This window comes from Centroberyx affinis, unplaced genomic scaffold (assembly GCF_046629955.1).
Source record: "Centroberyx affinis isolate AG114_WGS23_722 - 3 ecotype Tasmania unplaced genomic scaffold, CSIRO-AGI_Caff_v1 ptg000266l_1, whole genome shotgun sequence".
Lineage (NCBI taxonomy): Eukaryota > Metazoa > Chordata > Actinopteri > Beryciformes > Berycidae > Centroberyx > Centroberyx affinis.
The window spans coordinates 128,007-150,354 of NW_027278947.1; the positions used below are offsets into that span (position 1 = coordinate 128,007).

General features: G+C 42.6%; 1 protein-coding gene across 2 annotated transcripts in view; it reads left to right on the forward strand.

Moving 5' to 3' along the window:
- The window catches only part of ctnna2 (catenin (cadherin-associated protein), alpha 2), a 79,381-nt gene extending 57,961 nt beyond the window's left edge, over nt 1-21,420 (forward strand). For both annotated transcript variants that reach the window (XM_071546791.1, XM_071546785.1), the window contains 6 exons: nt 3,570-3,721; nt 6,645-6,758; nt 12,278-12,459; nt 13,557-13,662; nt 19,333-19,467; nt 21,133-21,420. In XM_071546791.1, the coding sequence (XP_071402892.1) occupies nt 3,570-3,721; nt 6,645-6,758; nt 12,278-12,459; nt 13,557-13,662; nt 19,333-19,467; nt 21,133-21,420 (977 nt within the window). The remainder of the gene's footprint in view (nt 1-3,569; nt 3,722-6,644; nt 6,759-12,277; nt 12,460-13,556; nt 13,663-19,332; nt 19,468-21,132) is intronic.
- The last annotated feature ends 928 nt before the right edge of the window (nt 21,421-22,348 follow it).

The following is a 22,348-nucleotide window of genomic DNA, read 5'->3' on the forward strand; positions in this document are numbered from 1 at the left end:
GTGGTGTGCATGTGTAAAACATTTATTCTGTGTCTGAGAGAGAGAGAGAGCATGTGCGTGTGTGTGTCTTTGAATCGGGTGTTTGTGTATTTATTTGATTGCGCCTGTGTTTATGCCTGGGGCCACTCATGCCAATCGCTGCCACTCACCTGCCTCCCTGACAGCTGCCACATCCGCACGGGCCGCTTATCACAAGCACCTGCCCTTTGACCTTGTCTCAATTTGCCCATCCCTCTTTCTCATATTGAGTGTGGTCAGATTTATGGCCTGGGCAAATACAGGCAGCCAAGGCACACAACTCTGCTCTGTAAAGCTGAGCCATAGATTCCTGACAGACAGTCTACACATGGGCCCAGGATTGAAGCTTGTCCTTGAGAGGGAGAAAAATCAATAGCCTAATAGGAAAGTGGTTATGGCTTCTCTCTCTTTTTTTCCCCTCTCCCTCCTTCTTCCCCGAGACACTTCTCTGCCCACTAACTCTCTGTGTTTAAACTAATCTTCTCCTCGGAAAAAAAAGGACAAATTTTAAAGTCGATCATTAATGTGGTGCCTGGAGAGGGTAGATTAAAAAACTGATATATGGCCTAAGTTATTGTGCCATTTAGAGAAGCTGGGTGGCGTTGCTCCTTGTTATTGCACTGGGGCACAGTAAATGGGATTTAGCCTGGGTTTTGCAGTGAGTAATAACACACATGCTCACACTGCCACCCGCATGTCATGCCAATAAATCAGCGTATCAAGTGTACTAAAAAGAAGTGCAGCAGAGACCGAGGGATAGAAGTAGTAAAGAGACATAGCACTGTCTATAGATTCAACATCTAACAGCACTGATGATCAGGCTTTCTGGCTGACCTGACCAGCAGCAACATCATATATCAAATATCACCAACATTGACATTGTATTTTATCTTAAAATTGTATAGAATTTTATAGAATGTTAGAATGCTTTTGAGACATTATTAGTGACCACCAATAAAGACAGGAAAGAAAGCAATTTGCAGCCTGTTTTGAACTAGGAGCATGAGTGGCTCTGTGCTCCCTTTATGCTCAAAATGGCCTCCCTGTGCAGCCCAGGTATACGCCACACAGTCGCTGAACATGATGAGTCACTCGTCCATTTTCCATCTATTGTTATAATGATGGGGAATGAGGTTTTAGCCAGAGAAGGAAACAGATGGCAAACTCAAGCAGGGGAGGAGAGGTCTCTTCAACAGTGCACGACTGGAGGTGGGAGGTAGAAGAAAGCGCTGATGAGGATATTGCTATGAGAGTCAGCAGTATATAGTGCGAGGAGGTAGGTAAGACATTTTCACCGGGGTTGGGGTGTAGGAGAGCAGAACAGTGAACAAGTGAGACTAAAGGCAAAGTCTTAAATCATATTGGGGGTGAAAAGCCTTCCAGTCAGACTTGGCAAAGCCCTCGCCTCTAAGACTAACACAAATCAAAGTCCTGACACATCCGATTTTAAGGTTAACGTTGCAGTCCGTGATTTAATGCGGTTTTTGTACGTATGGAAGTGCTTTTGATTTTACCTCATTTATTATATCATCTAAATTAAGCTCTCCTCGTGCGAATTGAGGTTTAAGTATCAAAATAATATGCAGGTTCTGCTGTTTGGAGCTCATTAAGCACCTCACAGGGGCACAACCTCCTCTGCTGTAAGGTTTTAAGCATTCATTGTACTTCCCTAACTTCTCACTTAAACTATTGTTAAGCCTAGGAGGGTGAAAAAAATCCATTCCTACATGGTCACATTTAATTCCCTTCATCATTTCTCAACTGGAATGAGTGAAATTGCTCCTTACCATCAGCAACTTTGCTCATTAAGAGCTTGGAGAACATTTAAATATTTCTATTTAAAACGCCTTCCCAGCAATTCCCAAAAGCCTATTTTACGCTTCTCCAGTAAGTGGATTAAACTGAATTAAAATGAAAAGAAAAAGGGAGAGACTTTTTGTAGCACCTTTTATGTTTGGTGTAATATTGCCAATGTTTTATATCAGACAAATAAGTATACTGTAGATACACCTTTAATGCAAGCTAGCTAATTGATTTAACTCACTTCACACTTAAAAGAAGAGGACACTGTGGAGAATGACAATAAAATCACACAGTTGGAGTTCTGGTGCACTCACCAGCCAAGCTGCCATACTAAATTTGTCTTTTCCCCTTTTTCCTTTTTTTTCCCCTATCAGTGTGTCCTCATTAGACCTGTCTTCTCCCCTCTAAAGGGTCTTGGCCTAAATCAATCCAAGTGTCTGCTCTCCAAAACCCACTCTTTTTTTTTATATACATATTTGCCACTGAATATTTCAAAAGCACCCGGTAGAGGATTATGTTAGTCTTTTTTTTTTAGTACATGTCAAAAAAGCAGCAAAGTAGTAAGCCATCACCCCGATCTACAGTCTCTCTCTCTCTCTCTCTCTCTCTCTCTCTCTCTCTCTCTCTCTCTCGCTCCCTCTCTCTCTCTCTCTCTCTTTCAATCTCCAATTCAATCTTTCCTTCCTAAATATGTTTATTCAGTGTGGATTGATAAAGGCTAATGGATTTGAGGCACAGTCATAAGTAAGTGTCTATAAAAAGACGCATAGATATTATATTAAGATCATGTTAGCTGACCTTTTGTCATTGATAATTATCTGGCCAGGTAGGCCATTGCTTTTGGTATGATAATTTGCCTTAGCACAAAGTCATTAATAAAACGGTACATTATTAAATATTTTCTGCATTCAATTATTGTGACTCAATAGCAGATTATGTAGCAGGGCAGTCTGCTAAATATTCAAACATTCAGTCTGTATGCTTGAATATTGAGCATGTCTATTCACATTCAACACAATTCATTTGAACACACAAAGAACATAAAGCTCTTCCATCAGCTCTGGCCAATTGATACTGACAACAAAACCAACCATTTTTATGGTCAATAGGGACTTTTCTTTTGTTGCTTGCCTTTTGTTCGGTTCAAAAGACTTTGATGAATTTGTTTCCCTTCATCGGCATTTTGATTTGACAGGCTGAGCTTGCAAGTTAGCGTCCTTGTGCTCTAACAAACACACACAGCCAGCTACTCGTAGATTACACACTCTCACACACATACACACACACAGACACACACACAAACAGATCTGTGACAGACAGGCCAATCTTCCTGTAGCATAAGCCAAGGTGAAACAGCTAATTGGCTTGCAATGTGCGAATGCCGTCTCACCCCTTGTGCAGAGGTTTGGGGTGACATCTTGCCCTTTTTCTTAAGTGCACCAGCGAGCAGACAGTGACGGAAAGGGAGACCCTGCTGCTGACAAATATTTCTAATGCAAAGTGTGCGTACACACTGATCATTCTACTCTCACCGTGCCATTTTTCCCTTACCTAAATGATAAGATTCCATCCTTTAGAGAAAGGCTGATTTCTAAAAAAAAAATGTTTTTCAATCTGGCTCTCTTGTCTTTCTTTTATGCTTTCTCTCTCTCTCTCTCTCTCTCTCTCTCTCTCTCTCTCTCTCTCTCTCTCTCTCTCTCTCTCTCTCTCTCTCTACCTCCTTCTGTGTTGCCTGTTTTTCCCTGCAGTCATGCCCCGTTTTGCTGAACAAGTGGAGGTAGCCATCGAGGCGCTGAGTACGAACCCCCCGCAGGCCTTTGAGGAGAACGAGTTCATTGATGCGTCCCGTTTGGTCTATGATGGCGTCCGTGACATCAGGAAAGCTGTCCTCATGATAAGGGTATGTCCATAACCCCTCCAAACGGAGCAAAAGTAATGCACTTACTAAAATGACTCGCAATGTTTTAAATGCTCAGCAAGAGTCAGACAGAAATAAATGTGTTGGGAAATGCTGACGAAGGCCAAGCGAAGTAATTTCTTTCCAGCTTCTGCTGTATATTTAAAGCATTTGATCGGATATTTTGTCAGTGTGGACATCTGAATAATTGGTTTCTTCTCTTTTGTTGCTGAATAATATGTTAATGAGTCTATATCCTTGCCTAGTTTAAGATTTTTTACAGTTGATCTCATACATTTACTCTGCATTTTAAATGTTGACTTTTATACACAGTATGTAAATGAATTATACAAAATCTATTAAATCTATGATCTCCTTGTTTGCAACCCATAACCACTTCCCTACATCTAGTAAGATGTGAGAAGGTTTATAGGGGAATACCACTGAGTTTAAGATTTTACATATGTTATGCCCTTTTTACAGTCCAGTGAATATTTTTGAAGGCACACATTTCTCCCCCAAAGCTAGAAACCGGGGCCTTTATACATAAAACCTATGAGAATAAGCGATCCTGAATCATTAGCCAGGTTACATGCGCTTGTGAACTTCACTTTGACTTATGAGGCAAATTTGTCTCACTCACAGTCACCTTTTCATTCTTTGCCAGTTCATTCTCATTTTAGCTACACATCTGTGGGACATTAGGTGGCAGGGCAAACTGTCGTGCCGCTGGCTATCGGGGACAATATTGAATGTTCGCTGATAAAAATATATTTGTCCCAGGGGTTAAGAAAAAGGTAATTGAATTTAGAAATTCAATGGAATTCCCATTTAAAATGACACATTGTGAATCATGCAGTCGTCACTTGCTCTATGTTTCGCCAAGCCGGCAGGATATTTTATAGCTTGTCGTGATAAAAGCACAGCATAACAACATGATAGCAGCAGCTGTAGTGCCCCCCATACCCACTCTGATGTACAGTATCTGCATTTTTCACCCGAGCTGGCCCTTCTCTGTTCACCATGGTAATTCATTTATTCAACTTTATGCAGGCTGGAAAGTTTCCCAGTGCAGCTGTGAAAAAAAAAATCTAATTATGGAAAATAATTTGATGTTGGTAAATAATGTAAAACAGGCAGCTTTGAACTGCCCGGGACCAACTGGCTTCATAATCCCATCCAAGTTCAATTCAGAGGAAACAACTTGGAGGATCCCTGCTTTCTCTGTTGTCTAACTTCATAATATGGATGGCAAAATGTTGGTGCCACATGTAATAGTTTTTTGTGCACACATTTTTATGTGTCTGTGTATTTTTTTCTTTTATGTAAGCTGGGTTATTGGTCCTTTAGAATTCTTATGGCAGAGATCTTATGCTCAATCGCTGGATTAAGAAACCAATTCTCCACAGTGTTTAGAAACTGAGTATGGTTTTGAGGAGAGTGTAGAGTTTCAATGAAAGTTCTTGAAAAAATATTTTTGCTCTGGCAGCCATGCACTCATACGCGCATACACACACACACACACACATACAGGACACACACACACACACACACACATAGACCTTCAGTGAGCAGCGGATAGACTGGAACATGTACTGTATGAAATTGAACAATGATTGAAGACTGAGCGCTGCAATATTACCAATATTTATTGTACATGCAGTCCTACTCTTGACAAAGACAGCCAGACTTGCAGCTCGGAAGAAATAATACAAAAGCTTGCAAAGACTCATTAAGGACTCACCTTGAGAAGATACAGAAAATATAACTCAATTATGGTTATATCTTGTTTATTTAGTGTACCACCATATTTCCCTCATTGCAGAAACCTTGCCACTCTCCTATTTTCTCCATTTGAAAGAAAAAAAAGACAGAAAATAATGGCAAAGGAGAGTGTTGCTATTTTTCCAAAGAATAACATTTTAAGGAATTACAAGCATACAGGTCACATGGTAATGTTTAAACACGATTTATCTTTGAAGCAAAGATAAACAGAACACTACCGCACAAAGACTGACTGTGCAAACATACATGCAGAGAAATCAGAGAAAACAAGCATTACTTCTTGAAACTTAGTCCCATTTAAAATGCTTCTATTTTGAAATGTTGTGCGGCTCTCCCTTTCCTTGTTCCAACCCATTGAACTAAAACTTACGAAACCACTTTTTATATGTTCTCAAGCCAACTGTTAGTAAGGTAAAGACTACCAATAATATCTTAGCAGATATTATTGGCAGAGTTAAAGTTAATATGCTTTGTGTTTATGTGTCATTGAGACATAATAGTGCAATGTGTCCCAATGGGTATGGATAGTATGTGCATGTGACATGGCTGAGCTGCTACACTCTTGACTCACACTGAAGATACTTTATGCCTACATCCATTGAAGTTTGTGTGAACAATGTCCAATATGAAATGTAGCTACTGTATTTATACCTCTACCTTTTACCTCTCTGTTTGGGTGGAGTCTGTCTTGAAAAGCATTAATGATGGCCATTGGCTTTCTTTTTTCCTCTCAGCTGTCTTTCTCCCCTTAGCCCAAAGCCATTAGATGGATGCTGTTAATTGGACAAACAGATGCCCATATCCGCCCTGCTTTCTGCACTGTCAAATGTTGTCACCTGTGTTTTTCCATGTTGGGTATTGGCTGAAACTCCCGACGAGGCTCTATACATTGCAAACAAAAACACAGAGGGACTTATGCTGTCTGTTATTCAGGATTCAGGCACAATGAGGCATGAAGGCAAAGAAAACGGTCCTTTTCGGTTGTCAATCCAGGAGTCGTGATTTTTTTTGCTTTTTTAGTTTCACATCTCTCTCTCCCTCTCGCTCTCTCTCTCTCCCTCTCTCTCTCTCTGACTCTTTTTCTCTCTCTCTCTCTCTCTCTCTCTCTCTCTCTCTCTCTCTCTCTCTCTGTTTCTCACAGACACCAGAAGAGTTGGAGGATGACTCTGACTTTGAGCAGGAGGACTATGATGCTCGCAGCAGGACCAGTGTCCAGACTGAGGACGACCAGCTTATTGCTGGACAGAGTGCCAGGGTGAGTGAACAGTCAATTCAACAATTATGTGCAGCAACTTCTTGAATCTGCCACAGTTCAGGGCAGACTGGAACTTGACTTATATAACTGTAAAAGAAATTGGATATGAGTTAGGCAAAGGCCTGGCAATACATGTAAATCCATCATACAATAGTGACTGTAGTGTTATTGTTGTTTCATTAGTATAGACAGTAAGCTCAGGTGCAGGTTTAACTGCATCATACCCCCACACACACCCCCGTTCACTGGCAATACTTTAAGAGACTGATCCAACTAGTTCCACTTATAGAGCATGAAAGTCCATTTAAATGATCCTAACAAGTGGGATTATTTTAAAATAAACACTATTCAGGGATGGCAGGTGTAAAATTGCAATCACAAACAAAGAAGTAATTACCAAATCCCTTTCAAATGGCAGAGAACAAAAAATACAGTGCAGCACTGTGCCAAGGCCTCAATCGCCATCACCAGGGCTCTGGGCTTTGTGCACATTAGCGATTTTTCACTTGGGCCCAGCTTAAAGAACATTAAGAGGGTATCAGTGCTTGCTCCCCTCCAGCAACAGAGAGGCTCTGGCGGTGTGTTGCATGTTGAATGGATTGTGGATGGCAGGAGTGTGACTTGGCCCTCTGCCTCTCCCTGTGGCATAGGCCTGTTGTATGCCGCCTAGGCCTCCTCACAGCCTGCACACAGAGGGGGGTATTAAAGCATCTGGATGCAAAAAGAAGGGAGAATGAAATTAAATCAAAACTGCAGCTTTTTGATGCTAAATGCATGTATTAGGTACAGCTGTTGCACCCCCTCCCATATGATGACTTCTGATAGGGAAAACAAAAAGACCCACCTCGGTACCCAGGGCATTGCTAGAGGGCAAAGGCTGTACAAACACGAGTGAAATCCTTTAAACTAAAAACGCATCAACTCTCTCCTATTTTCCCTCTCACTCATTTCTTCTCTTGTAGCATTTAGGAAACCAGCAAACCAGTGGAAGTTGGTGATGAAATCCCTGTTTTATTTTAAAATGTTGCATCATTTGTCAAAGCCATTTCAAATTCGGAGGAAGCCAGACCCTCCTGTCAAGAACATTTAAGCACAGAGCAGCAAAATGAGAATCAGTAACATAACTCTGATTGTTGTTTAGAGAGAATAACAGCGGACGAGGGCTTCCTCAGTAGCATGTTATTTTACCACACAGTTATTCAGCAAATAAGATCTTAATTGGCCATAAGACATCCTAAAGCAGCACGAAAAATAGGTCTAATGTCCAATTGGTCATATCATATTATAATATAGACCAATATGAAATATGGTTTTAAAAAGTACTTAAAGACTGCTTAGTAAAATATAATAGCTTCATGCTTAACAATCAAATGAACCCCAATTGATAAAGTCTCATTTAGACTAGATTTTATTCCCTAGAACTCCAGGTAAAATGTGGAAGCAAAGTTTGGTTTAATGGATGACGCAGTGTTCAAGTCATAAATCTTAAAGTGATTTTAACATTATGAATTCTGAAATCTAACCTTGGACAAAGAGAACTTTGTGAACCAGACCCAGGCTCTGGGTGCGCAGTAGCCGTTCCAGGGGACTGTGGGGGCCCGCAGTGCATTTGCCAGGGTGTGAAGTGCTGTGAGTGTGCCCTCCGTATCCTCCCACTGAGGCTCCCACTGTGTACCATTGCATGGCCATCTGAGCTTAGGCACACCAACACCGCCACACAAAGGAGCTTCACAGCACCAAACTGTTAACTAGTTTTCCTGGCACTCAACTGTGCTTTGAGTGGGCAGCTCTTCTTGGGAACAGTTTGATATCGCAGCATGTCCCTTTGTCAAATGCTGTTACAGTTAACTGCAGGTTGGATTGTTAAGGTGACATGGCCGAACGTAATGTATATGCACGCACATATAGAGAAATCTATGCACACAACTTTACACATGGATAAATTCCCAACGTTGTATCTCAGCATATTATCAAACATGTGCTTGCTAACATTTGTACGTTTAGCACACATTATCATGTAGGACATACTGTACATCTGGCACACTGACAAAGCTTCTCACACAGTTCATTGATAGCGCCTGTTTTTCCACTCATAGACACTGTTATGCCCTCAGAGACTAAACATTTACACATGCAGAAGGCAAGCACATCCATAAAAGATGTGTTTGCTGCAAACCACTGGTGATCTGCCCAGTCGGCCCCAGCCTGTCGTGTCAGGATAAAGCTGCTGTCCTCTCACGGTCATGCCAAGTGCACGCTGCAGCTCTGTGTTTCTATTCAAACAGACAAGAGGAAGCGTAATCCATTTTCTCCATAGGAGCTGACATGAGCACACTGAGGTTTACAGTCTTGATCCCTCCAAGCCACTCCAGCGAGTGGCTTGGGTATCACACACAGGACACAGGCATGATATTTCTCTCTCTCTCTCTCTCTCTCTCTCTCTCTCTCTCTCTCTCTCTCTCTCTCTCTCTCTCTCTCTCTCTCTCTCTCTCTCTCTCACTCTCTCTTTCTCACTCACTGTCTCCCAGTGTAGAAAGAAATCAAATCAAATCCAGGGCAGTCCCAGGAGCCTTTGTTCCCAGTGCTTTGCCTTGTGTGGTGCTGCGCTTGTCACTTCTATTATACTTATGCAAAAAGCTAAGTTATTAGAATCAAACATGCATAATGAGAGGGCGGCAAAACACACAGGGGAAGGAGGCCTGTACATCGTGTCTCTTTCTATTAGAGAATGCAGACTCAGTCGCCAAACTCCCCTTCTATAGCACGCCACAGATCATGGACAGAGAGCTAAACACAAAGCCCCCCTCACCCACCCTCTTTTAACACAGTGATTGGATAACACTGTTGATAGGTCATCCATAAAATTGAACTCTGAGTGTCTGGGCAGTTTATTTCAAATGAAACAAATTAAAGTCATTTCAAGACGCCGCGCTCAGTGAAGAAACCCGGAAAGCGCTCTAATCCCTGCAGACGCAGCCGAGTCGCAGAGTGTATTGGCACAGCGCTCCCTCGGCCGGATTTGCCACTATGTTAAGCTCCCAAGGCCCGCTCCTTGTTGTTATCAGTAAAGTAGGGGAAGGGATTTGGGGATAAGTGAATTCTAAAGAGCTGGGGAGGGAGTGGGGGGGGGAGGGGGGCTTCACCTAGTGCCTTCCCGCTCCCCTGATGTCCCAATTGGCTCATGTGTTTACCCCTGTGCTGCGGCTTTCCTTTGTGTTCAGAACGTCTCTCTCTCTTTCTCTCTTTCTCTCTCTCTCTCTCTCTCTCTCTCTCTCTCTCTCGCGCTCGCTCGCTCTTTTTGTCACACCATTTTCAGATTGAATTGGAATACCAACCAAATCCCTCACACTCTCTCCCCAACCTCCCTTGATCCTTAATTTTAGAAAAGGAATTTCAATCCAAATTGTTGAGGTTCAAGAGACTTTTTGCTGCCTACAGCTGTTTGGGAAAGCAATTCTTTTTTAGTCTAATGCATCTCCTGTATGAGGGAGAGACTGCTACTCTGCCACTCAGTGTGCAGCCGTGATCTGACCTGTTACAATGGTATTGCTTGAAGGCATCTATGATTCTGCTCCTCCTCCTAGGCGAACACGTCATTTTGACACCGCCGGCATACTGTTCTGTATAATTAGAGATAAGTGAATAATTGATGGCTCAACAGTTTGGCGAGGAGCAGCAAGGATATGCTAATGACCGCCCCCCAGTCCAAGGGTCAGTAATGCCATGATGCCGAGACAGAGACGAGACCTCGTCTTACAGGGATGCAATTACTCACTCTGATGAATTTTAGTCTGCTGGCTCTGCCTTGTGGCACTATGCAATCACCTGTGTTACTATTGATTAGGCAGCGATTATAGTACAGCATGGTCTACACTGTATGCTTGGTTACATTTAGCATGAACATGGAATTTGCAAACTATGCCTGCAAAGCTAATACAAAAGCATGCCTTGGTGGAATTACCAATATGTTTTTAATTGTTGATTCCCCACCAGCTCTGCACAATGTAAATACATATTAACTTGGTATGTGTTTTAAATGTGAGTGCTGTGTTCACCCCACATGCTGTTAAATGGGATTTGCTGCCACGCTGTTGTTTGTGTGTCTTGGCACTGGGCAACAGAGGAAATCTGCACTGGGCTCGAAGGGAGCTGGCTTGGTATTTTGTTTGTATCATTAGGGTTTCTTCAAGCAAACCCCCATCAAAGCTCTGCACCACTCTGCTCACAGGGTGATCAGTAGGCCAAAGCCATGGACACATCTGGTGGCCTCTGATGAGAAAGTTGTGTCAGATGGCACTGCAAATGGCTCTGCCTCTCTTTCCCTGTGCCGCTCTCTCTGTCTGTAATTTCAATTTTCTCTCTTTCTCTACTGTCATACTTCTCACCTTCCCTTTGCTCATCTCTTCCTAAGAATCTCAGGAGCTAACAGCATCTAGTCATCTTATATCATCTATATTTTTTGTTTCCATTTTCCTCCTCACACATCAGGCGCAAGGTGACGCACTTTCACACTGAGCTCACCCCGCACACCCCCCCACACACCAGCTTTGCTGTGAGAGGGGGCTGGACAGATTAGGGAATAAGAGAGAGCGAAAAGGAGGACAAGGGCGATTATTTCATTTAGAGAATGGCAATACTTGGAGGACAGTCATAATAGGTGAGGTTAAAAAACAATGGTGGCCATCTGCTGAAATGAATACATCATTTGCCTTGGGTTTTTTTTACCATACTCGTTTTCTCTTTCTCTCTCTGGAGTCAATAGAATCGACCTAATGGAAACCAGGTTACTTTTCCTTCCATCACACCTCCCTGACATAATGTTGAACAAATGCATTATTCATTCCTTGGTCTAAGAAGCGAGGTAATTATACATTTATCTCCCAAATAATACTGGGTTCCCACTGTGCCTGTGACCTTGCCACAAGATTTATGCCATTTTGGACCTGCCCCCAAAGGCCGCTGAGAGAGCAAATGTATTCTCACAGAGAAAAAAAATGAAGGCAAAAATGGATTTGCTCTTTATGAGTATAAGATGTCAAGGGGTTTGAAAAGGTCCAGTCATTAATTGTAAAGTTTAGAACTTTATTTTGAAGCGTTTCAGAAGGGCAAAGGATAGTCAGACTCCGAACTTAAATGTCCAAGTTTTGTAGGGCGGATTAAGTAGACCAGACAGAAAAAAAAAAAAATAGAACAAATGGTGCTACAGCTCTATATTTGATGTCATTGTGAGTCTTTGCCAAAGTGTAAGTTTTCCTCTTTGTACTCTATTTCTCTCTAACTAATCCCTCTTCCTATTTGCCCCTTGCCTCATTTCCCTATCATTCTCTCCTCCCCAGCCATATCTCGCTCCTTTACCTAAATTCTTCTCCTCTGACATTTATCTCTTTCCCTCAAACCACCCATCTTCCCTCCCTTCCCAATTTCTTCTTCTTAAATTTACTGCCTAACAACCTCCTCTTCCTCTTTTCACTGCTAATGCCTTTCTTCCCCCCCCCCCCATACCTCCATGTTGCCTGCAGGCCATCATGGCCCAGCTGCCCCAGGAGGAGAAGGCCAAGATTGCTGAGCAGGTGGAGAGCTTCAGGCAGGAGAAGTGCAAGCTAGATGCTGAGGTGGCCAAGTGGGATGACAATGGCAACGACATCATTGTGCTGGCCAAGCAGATGTGCATGATCATGATGGAGATGACAGACTTCACCAGGTAAATATGACAAGTGGGGAGTGGGATTTGCTGAGAAACCATCTCGCCCCTGCTCTGAAAAAAGAAAAACACTGATTGTACCAACTCTAAATCTGTGAGTGACCAGCAACACAGTTTTGGTAGAGGAAACACGATCCAAACTACCTTCATTTGGATCAGACAACATAGCACTGTTGTGATCCAAGGATAGACTGTAGTTGTTGATCTGTCTGCATTTAAAGTCTTCTTGCTCATGTTTACTGAAAGCCAACAGCTTTCCTCTCAATCTCCTCCATCTGTGCTCTACATATCTGGGATAGCCCCATGCCTAGCTGATTGTTATCTTATCTAGTGTTTGGAGTTGTGATCCAGTCCGCAATTATGTGGCACAGAGCAAAACAAAGAGATATGCAGAACCATAGTCATGAGTGATTATGGTTGTGGCGCTGCGACAGCGCCATTACTGTTTGGCAGTGACCCTGATGGCACAAACTGGCATCAACAAATTGAGCGGAAGCTTCCCCTCAACACTGACTACAAAATTAAAGATCACACACAGGCAAACACACTTATATTAGCCACACTGACTTGCCCAACGCCAGCAGGAAAAACAGGGCACAGAAAAGAAGCTCAGCCTTTCCTCCTCAGCTCTTATTTTTTATCGCGCTTCTCTATCATACATGACCATTAGGACCAAAGGAGTATTTATTACATCTATTGTCTGGGAAATGTGGCATTGACCTTTGCAACCTTTACTATTGGTTGCTCGTAATGTTGGTGATTTAGGAATGAAACCTATAAATATTCTACTGTTGTCACCGTCACTGAAAGCCTGATGTCAAGTAAATGCCAAAGATGTAAAATGTAAATGTATATGTACAGTATATACTGTATGTATCTGTTGAGTTATTTTAATTATTAATTTTGTATTTGTTAAAGAAGAGAATAACAAGTGTATTTTGCCATTCGGACAGGCACAGTAATGTTAATGTCATGTCACACAGTGGCTACAAGAGACTTTAAAGGGAAGCTCTGTATGACCACTCTGTATAACCGACACCCCGACCCCCTACCCCCCTCCTCCCCCTCCTCCTTCCTTACTCCTTACATTTTGCCAGAGGCAAAGGCCCCCTGAAGAACTCCTCAGATGTCATCAACGCAGCTAAGAAGATTGCTGAGGCTGGATCCAGGATGGACAAATTGGCCCGTGCTGTCGCGGATCAGGTAATTTTGCAAATGTGTTTGTGTCTGTCGCTCTCATGTTTTCCCCTTAACTTTAATTTTAAAGCTTCTCAGTTTTTTAGTTTCTAGCAGTTTGAAACTGTCTGTGACTATGTCAGTGTGGCCAGAGGCGGAGCAAGTTTTGAGTTAGAGGTAAGTGGGCATGGCCAATGGAAATCTTTAATGTGGGCCCAGCTGGAACAGTGGGCTGTCTTACCGCATGGCTGTGTCTCCCAGTGGGGCCAACATTGAGAGAGCAAGAGAGCAGAACCAAGTTGTGTCTCTAATATAATTAGCTCCCAACCGAGGTGTTGCATTCATTATCAGATGAGCACCTCTCTAAAACACGCTGACAGACCATTTTCAATATCTAATCAATCAGTGCTATGCCTGGGGAAGATGGGAGCTAAAAGGAAGAGAGGTGTGTGTGTGTGTGTGTGTGTGTGCGTGTGTGCGTGCGTGTGTGTGTGTGTTTGTGTGTGTGTGTGTGCGCGCGCACGCACGCAATAAATGGAGTGGGGGGTATTTAAGAATGCCAACAGCACTCCAGGTAATGCATGATGTTCTTCTTTATTTCATCTGTCTCTAATAAGCAGTGAGAATTAAACTCAGGCAAGACGTATTGATTTATTAAGGCTGCCTGTTGTCATTGTAATTGCAACTGCTGTTAGCTAGTAAACTCCAATAATAATTATTGTTAGTTTCAATATGACAGGGTTCTGCGCTGGGCGTCTTTCCAAAGGGTATCAGAGCTCGAGTTGAAAAATCTAGGAGCTCCCATCAAAAATTATAAGCACAATTATCAACATCCTTTTCCAGAAGTGCTGTAACTAGCATAAGGCCCGTACACATGAGCACCAGCAAAGTCACTTTTCCTTGTTGCCATTGATTTCCTAAGGAGAGAGTGGTGGTGCCACTGGAGTCACTGCACTCAGAGTTTGCACCTGACTTTTCAAAGGGCCTCCAATGAGATTACAGCTTTATGTGATTTATGCGTGGATGAACAATGATGGAGGAGAAATTCATCTTGCATCTGTCTGAGCTTCCAAAATTGTACAATACATAAGAGTTGAAAATAAATTCTTGTAGTCTTCATCAGTATTTCCTGTTACCATAGCTTATACTCATTGCAACCTTGCAATATATGACATCTTGGTGTGAGCATTAAACCAATCAGCAACTGAATTGCATTTATCCATTCAGGAGATATGATCCTTTCCAGTGTGCCTTGATAAGCAAAGGAATAGATAACATGAGTATTGTGCTGGTTAGATTAAAGCACACACAAACAATGTCATGTTTTACAAAATTAATAAGGATGTAATATACTGGTGTGAAGAGATTATTTATCATCATCTCCCACCTTCTTGCTACCATGCTCACTTCCATGATGATGCATCGACAAGCCTTCCTACGGCCTTTTTAGTGGTGAGCGCAGCGCAGACCGCTCGTCATATTTGGCCATCTTGATAGTATGTTAGTTATGTCTGTTTTACAATATAGAAAGAGAAAGGGAGAGAGGGCAGACAGAGATGTGTGTATAAACATTCATGTTTCCACGTGTGAGAACATCTGTCTCAGAGAAGAAGAGCGAGAATGGAAACAGAAAGGTAGAAATAAGCGAGTTTGTGTGTGTGTGTGTGTGTGTGTGTGTGTGTGTGTGTGTGTGTGTGCGTGCGTGTGTGCGTGTGCCTGTGAGGTTACAGTACGTATTTCTTTCTTGGCCTGTGTGCTGCTGAGTGACGATCAGTGTTTAACAGGGTTTAGGTGGGAGTGAATCTGTCGCATGGCAAATCACTGGCAGAGCCACTGTCTGAATCAACAGTTGCTGTAATGAACAGAGCAGGTGGCTTGCCATTTTTAATTCTCACTTAAACTGGTTCCTAGACCACTGTTTGCTGAATATTCACAGCCGTCTGTTCCCCTTCCGGAGACATTAGAGCTGTGTTCAGAAAATAAAGAGGAGCTTGAGGACCTTTTCATTTCCAACATGTTTTTGTTATAAAAGTATTTTCATGTGAGGCATCTGTTTGCCAGGCCATACATCCAGTAAATGGAGTGGGTTATTAAAATTTCAGAGATCAAAAGTTTGTTTTTATCATGCTTTTATCAAGCGTCTTCATAGGATTATACAACAGATAACTACCCTTCATTATTTCCCTTTATTCCTGATGAAGAGGACAAGTATTTTGCATTCGCACATTGTGGTTGATAACCTATAGTTGACAAGTGCACTGTGGCTTGACAGTAAGGATAAAGGCTGCTCCACTGCAGTGGGATGGGTCCCTTAAGTAGCAAACCTTGTTGCTGTGACTCCACATCAGCCCTATTGATGAGCACGTGTGAAGCAGAAGGCCATTCTGTGTGGGCGGGTGGGAGGGGGGCAGACTCTTTTATACTCATTTAAGCACAGCACTTGACATAGAACAACCCCTTGAGGCACCTCACCCCATTTCACTCCAGCAATGCCTTTTTTCTACTCTATTTCTCCCACTCTATTTTCTCTATTCTGCTTTTTTTTTTTTTTTTTTTTTTCTTTAAGTATGCCTCCCGCAGAGACAACCTGAATAGTCAAGGGCAGCCATACATACAATAGTAGGCTGAGACCCGCATCGGTGAGTGTTCTATGGCAACAGTGTAGCAGGTCACCCTTTTGAGACAGGCGGCCGCTGAAGGCTGGACAACTCCACAGCACCGTCTCTCCTGAGTAAATTACATTTTTCCTCTCACGTTGATGACTGTCCGTGTTATTTTCTTTCTATAATAACCTTGATGTAGTGCATATACAAATGCAATACAGCAAAAGCAAGAAAATAAGTACAGTGTTGCTTTTCCTAATTTTATGCAGCTGTGGTGCTTGGGGGGATAGTTCTAGTGTTGCCCCATATCTGTTATGTTTCATGTTGAGATTGTAGTTCTAAAAAAGGATAATATATTTTTTAATCATAATAATAAGTAGTAATGATCATAAAATCTTCTTCTACAGCATTTGGACTACACTTATTTTAGTTTTAGATTAAAACTAAACTCAATTACAGTCGTTGCTGTGGTGGTGCACCACTGCTAAATGAAAACAGAGGAGTCACTGAAGTACATTAGGTAGCCACTGAAATTTAAGTGGATTCAAAATCTACTAAAACATAGTAGTTCTGCCTTTGGTGGAGATGGCACCATTATGTGATTAAACAGCATAAAAGCCAAATTTTGCTAGAAGTAACTGGCAGATTACATTTGGCACATCAAACTTACCATCAGAGGCATCCTGGTGGTTCAGTCGGCTAGAAGGCACACTGTGTAACTGCGACATCCTGTGTTCAAATCTGGCCTGGTACTTTTGTTGCATGCCGTCCCCCATCTCTCTAGCCATCTTTCCTGTCTCTGTATGTCATGAACCATTTAATAAAGTAGAAATGCAAAAAAAAAAAAAAAAAAAATTGTACCATCTGAAAAGAGCAACAGATGAAGTGAAGTTGAAGATGAAATAACAGACAAAAAACTATGACTTTTTACCAACTGAATAATCTAGGAATGGGCAGTCTCAGCCTCCTCTCTGTATCTGCTTATAAATGCAGCATCAATATGAGGTGTGACTTGTGTTTTGACAGACTGCCACACTCTGACGGTGTGTTGCCCTCATCTCAGCACCAGAGTTCACATCCATCCCCTGAATTATCCATTTGGAGCACGCTTCATTCATTTTGGGCCCAATTATGCAAAAACAAAAGAGAAAAGAGCTTTGTCTGTTTGACCGGACTCAAAAAGGCAGTCCCAAAACGCTCAGAGAAGTGCAGAGGCCAGGAGGAGGTTCTGAAAGGCCAAGTAGAGTCAGGCGGTGAACCCCACCTTATTCCCTCACTGGTGGGTTGTGAATGCTCCACAGAAAAAGAGAGAGGGATGGGGGCGCTGCGATGGTCCTGGCAAGGTAATGGGCCATACTGTTTATTTACATCAGCAGGGAATCTGTGAAGGAAATGGACTATTAGTCAACTCTGCAATAGGGAACAATTGTGTCATCCGCATGTCTGCATCAAGCTGGCCCGGGGAAGGAGGTGTGTGTGTGTGTGTGTGTGTGTGTGTGTGTGTGTCGGGAGTGTGGAATGGAATTAGCAGTGATGCTAGCCAGGAGTGGCGGTGCAGTGATAATGCCCAAGGAGAAGCTTTCCTCTGCCTCACTGGCTGCTATATCAGCAGGCGGCTCCACCTGAGCTTGCATTCAGGGACACTTGCTGAGCATGTGATAGAAGGAGGAGATGGTGTGGGAGGCTGCCATGTCTTATTTACTGTTTACTGTTGAGAGTCTAGCTCTGACAGCGGCCATAGCCATCGAGGTAAATCATCCCTTGAATCACTCTCTGTCATTATATTTGTAGGTTAAATAAACAGACATTTCGCCATGTAATAGGAAGACTGTGTTTGGTTTGCGTTTTGTGGCCATGTTGTGGCCAATCAATAGCATTTGTATAGCACAGGAGGCATTTCTGTACAGAGCAAAGGAGTAGAAGTGGGCAGCCATGAAAGGTGTAGCTGCTGGGGGGGGGGGGGGTCTACCCAGGCCCACAAGACGAGGAAATGAGCTGTGCATTTTCTCACATAATGCTGCTGAATGTCCTAGTTAGGACCGTTTAATATTAATGGCTAGAAGAAAGGTGTTGGTACAAAACGATGCTCGCAGCGTTAAAGCAGCCGATGCCGTGTTCTTAACCCACTGGGAGCTTAGTGGGCCATAGCTGACTCCTGGAAGACTTCCAGATGGAATAATAGGGGCAAACTGTTTGATAGCGGGAGACCAGAGGAGGCCTTCCTCTTATTCCCCGCTGGTCCATTTGCTGCACTGTATGATAGGCTTCCTCTCTGTTCAAGTGGTTGAAAGGCCAGCAGGACCAGGTCAGAGAGGGACAGAGCGATATAGAAAGGACAGCAGCTGTTAAAGAGTGTGTGTGTCTGTGTGTGTGTGTGTGTGTGTGTGTGTGTGTGTGTGTGTGTGCGCGCGCGTGTGTGTGTGTTTCATGTCCATTCTGTGTAATGATTGTTCTGTGCTACTTATGCAACACACGGTGAAAAACTGGTTTTATTCAAAATTAAAGGGGGAGACCTGAGAGAACGCAAGTCGTAGAGCAACCACATTTGATGAATAGGTTTCGAATCTCCCCCATTACTCTACTGCTAAACACTAAGACATTTCAGCCATTTTAAAGATTATTCAAACTTATTTTTCACTATTTCTCCCGCAAATTTGATACAATCTCAACAAAATTTTGCACAAATGGACAAATGGACTTCCTAGATTACTGCAGTTGATGGCGAAGACGTGCAAACAGGAAGTGAAGCATAATTCCTATACGCTTCATGCTAGAGTAACCAAACTTCAGATACATGTTTGATTACTTTCAGATATATATTTGATTGCTATAGCACTAAACTATTTTTTTTAAACGTTTTCAAACGTGTCATCCACACTCGGTCATGCTCAATAGCACCACCTTCAAATGGTAATATGTCGGGCACCTTTTCACCTGCAGTTGCAGGACTCCATATTTCTATCTTTGAGATGTAGAACTTTTCCAAAATGATGAAACAAGCTACTCACTGTCAACTCATCTGCCCCACGGGCATGGATAACGCTAATGGCCGTTTGCTTTGACTGCTTTTTCTTTGCGCCTGTGTTCCATTCAGTGCCCTGATTCAGCGTGCAAGCAGGACCTGCTGGCCTACCTGCAGAGAATTGCCCTGTACTGTCACCAGCTCAACATCTGCAGCAAGGTGAAAGCAGAGGTGCAGAACCTGGGTGGGGAGCTCATCGTGTCTGGGGTAAGTCTAACCATATAGCACATAACATGGTCAGCCCTGGTGTCCTTGATGCTGTAGGCGAGTTTTTGGACTCTAATCACCACCCTTGGTTAATTTAAGACAATTTTTATGCTCTACCCCTTGGGTGGGAAAACCTTTTAGTTCAAGGTCCTGACTAGAGACTAGAAGAAGGGTCATGTAGAGTGAGGCTGATGCAATTCCTTCAAATTGATAACAATCTAATAATACCAGAAAGCTTCACAGCAGGCTAGTTTCCACTTTGTTTTCCACATGTTTTTCACACCTCATGAAGCCTATTATCACAAGGCTTTCTTTTTGATAGAAAACCTTATGGGCAGCTCAGACTGAGCTCAGTCAATTATACCACATAGTCTATATTTGTAAAATTTTCATCATCGGTCTTTTTCATTGTAAAATGAAGAAGATGTATTAAAAACATCAGAAGATAAAAACATTGGATGATGTTTGGAAATTGTTATTTCAATAAACCTGAACTAAATACAGCCGACCTACAACCACATAACTTAAGCACCATAACCAAGTAATCATTTTAGAATGTTATTTAAAAATTTCCTCTTGAAACAGCAGAAATTATATTTATGCTGCATTTTTTCCATCCCCAGGCTTAATGCATTCAGTTTAAATGAAAAATATTGATTAGTTTGGTCAGATTTATCCTCAAAACAGGAGAAATATATCAACAATCATATACACAAAAAAAAACTAAGGTCTTATCCACCGGCATAGCTGATAGATGACTACGTAAAGGGGTTTCATCCCATCATAAAGCCACTAGATATTCCCCAATTCAAACAAACTATTCAATATTATGCCATCAAGCAGAGACGAGATATATACCTGTTCAAAAATATCTGGATGGTTTTCTCTTCTTTTAAAGGTACAGAAAGCAGTTTGTTACCATATCAGCAACATAATTCTGTGGTGAACAGTGATGCCCTCTAAAAAAAATTATCAAGCAGAAGACTTTTAGCTCCATTTAACTTTGGGTTTGGGTTTTATGGCGTGTCGTGTCAATACACTTATTCATAATATCTCAGGACTCAATTAGAGTTTATTTAAGTCTCATTTCAGACATGCAAGCCCTGCTGAGACTTTAACCTTTTCATGATGGCCAGCTGGAGTCCACACTCATTAAATCTAAGCAGTTGACTTGTCTCAGCGTGAGGGAGAAGGGGGCCCACTGGCCGCCGACCCTTAAATGTCAGCCAAACAAAACAGACGGAGGTAGAGGTACACCTGACCCCTGCCACTACTAATTATGAAGTGCTAAAAAAGGATGTCATGTAGCGAGGGTCATGTTTTTTCCCACTTAATTGCCAGTCACGGAAGAGGCTTCCTAGGTCCTGTATATCTTCTGGGCAAAGAGCACATTGCAAGAGCTACAAATTTCCCCCCCACCCCACCCCACCCCCCCCCCGTATGCAGAAAAACATGAAATCGAGTCTCCGTCTCTATAGCCTGAAAGGGAAGAACAACAAGCCTTGTTAGAGAAAGTAGCACATAAGAGCACCTGTTGACTGACTTGACTGACTGAAGTGCTGACCTGACCTTAAGTCTTTCTCTCTCTGTCTCTCTGTCTGTCTCTCTCTCTCTCTCTCTCATCCTGTCATTCCTCTCCTCCAACTCTCCCCTGCCTCCTCGTAGCTGGACAGCGCCACCTCCCTGATCCAGGCAGCCAAGAACCTAATGAACGCGGTGGTGTTGACTGTCAAGGCCTCCTACGTGGCCTCCACCAAGTACCAGAAGGTGTACGGGACGGCGGCGGTCAACTCACCCGTGGTGTCTTGGCGCATGAAGGCCCCCGAGAAGAAGCCGCTGGTGAAGAGGGAGAAGCCCGAGGAGTGCCAGACACGCGTCCGACGAGGCTCCCAGAAGAAGCACATCTCCCCCGTCCAGGCCCTCAGCGAGTTCAAGGCCATGGACTCCTTCTAAAAAAGAACGTCGCGGATACCCAAGAAAAACAACAAAAACACGACGACAACAAAAAAGAAGTTGAAGAAAACTCCCTTTTTACTTTGTGTTACCCCACCTCTGTTTGCCCTGTGTGTGCTCGGTGACACCTCAGGAGGACTACAGTACCTGCTAACCTGCCACACTACGGCTCCCACCAAGACTCTGGGCCCGATGGCCTACGGGCAGCCAGCACACGCCCAACACTATTTATTGTTCTTATTGTAGCTTAACATGTGAGAGCCAAAATGTGACACTAACAGAACTACTTTGGAAAAACAAGGGAGATATAAAAAAAAAAAAAAAAAAGATTAAACAGAACATATCAGAGGAGGAAGAGTGGCATTTTGACATAAAAATTTGTGGCAGTCAATATTCTAGCTATATCATTACCATGCTACTGACTGGCTGCTTGTACACACATCTAACTGTCCGAATGGAAATCATGAGTGGTTCAGTAGAGGAATTACTTTAAAGGGATTGTATCAATATTGGTATGCTCCCTCTTGATATTTTTTCAATTTGAATGTTAAATTGTAGTGCTAGGAATAACTTATGTTTAAGATACCTGGAAGTGTCGGCATCCAAGTAATTTGTTTCCTTGTTCCTGACGATAATGATGATAATAATCCATTTGGTGTTTTCTTCCAGAGCACACTTATGGTCTATTGTATTGCCTTTTTAAAATCCATTTATTTAATGATTACATCACTAACTATGGAGACCTTGATTGGATGTTGTGTAGCGTATAATTATAGACACGGAGAGGTTTGACTAGTCGTGGTTTGCTCAGAGAATAGAATCCCTGCATACAGTACCTTTATATTCACCCTTCTCTAATAAATCCCTCAACTTGACCCTCAAAGCTCCTTGTGTCTTTCTTAATGTTCCTGCCATGTGTCTTTCTTAA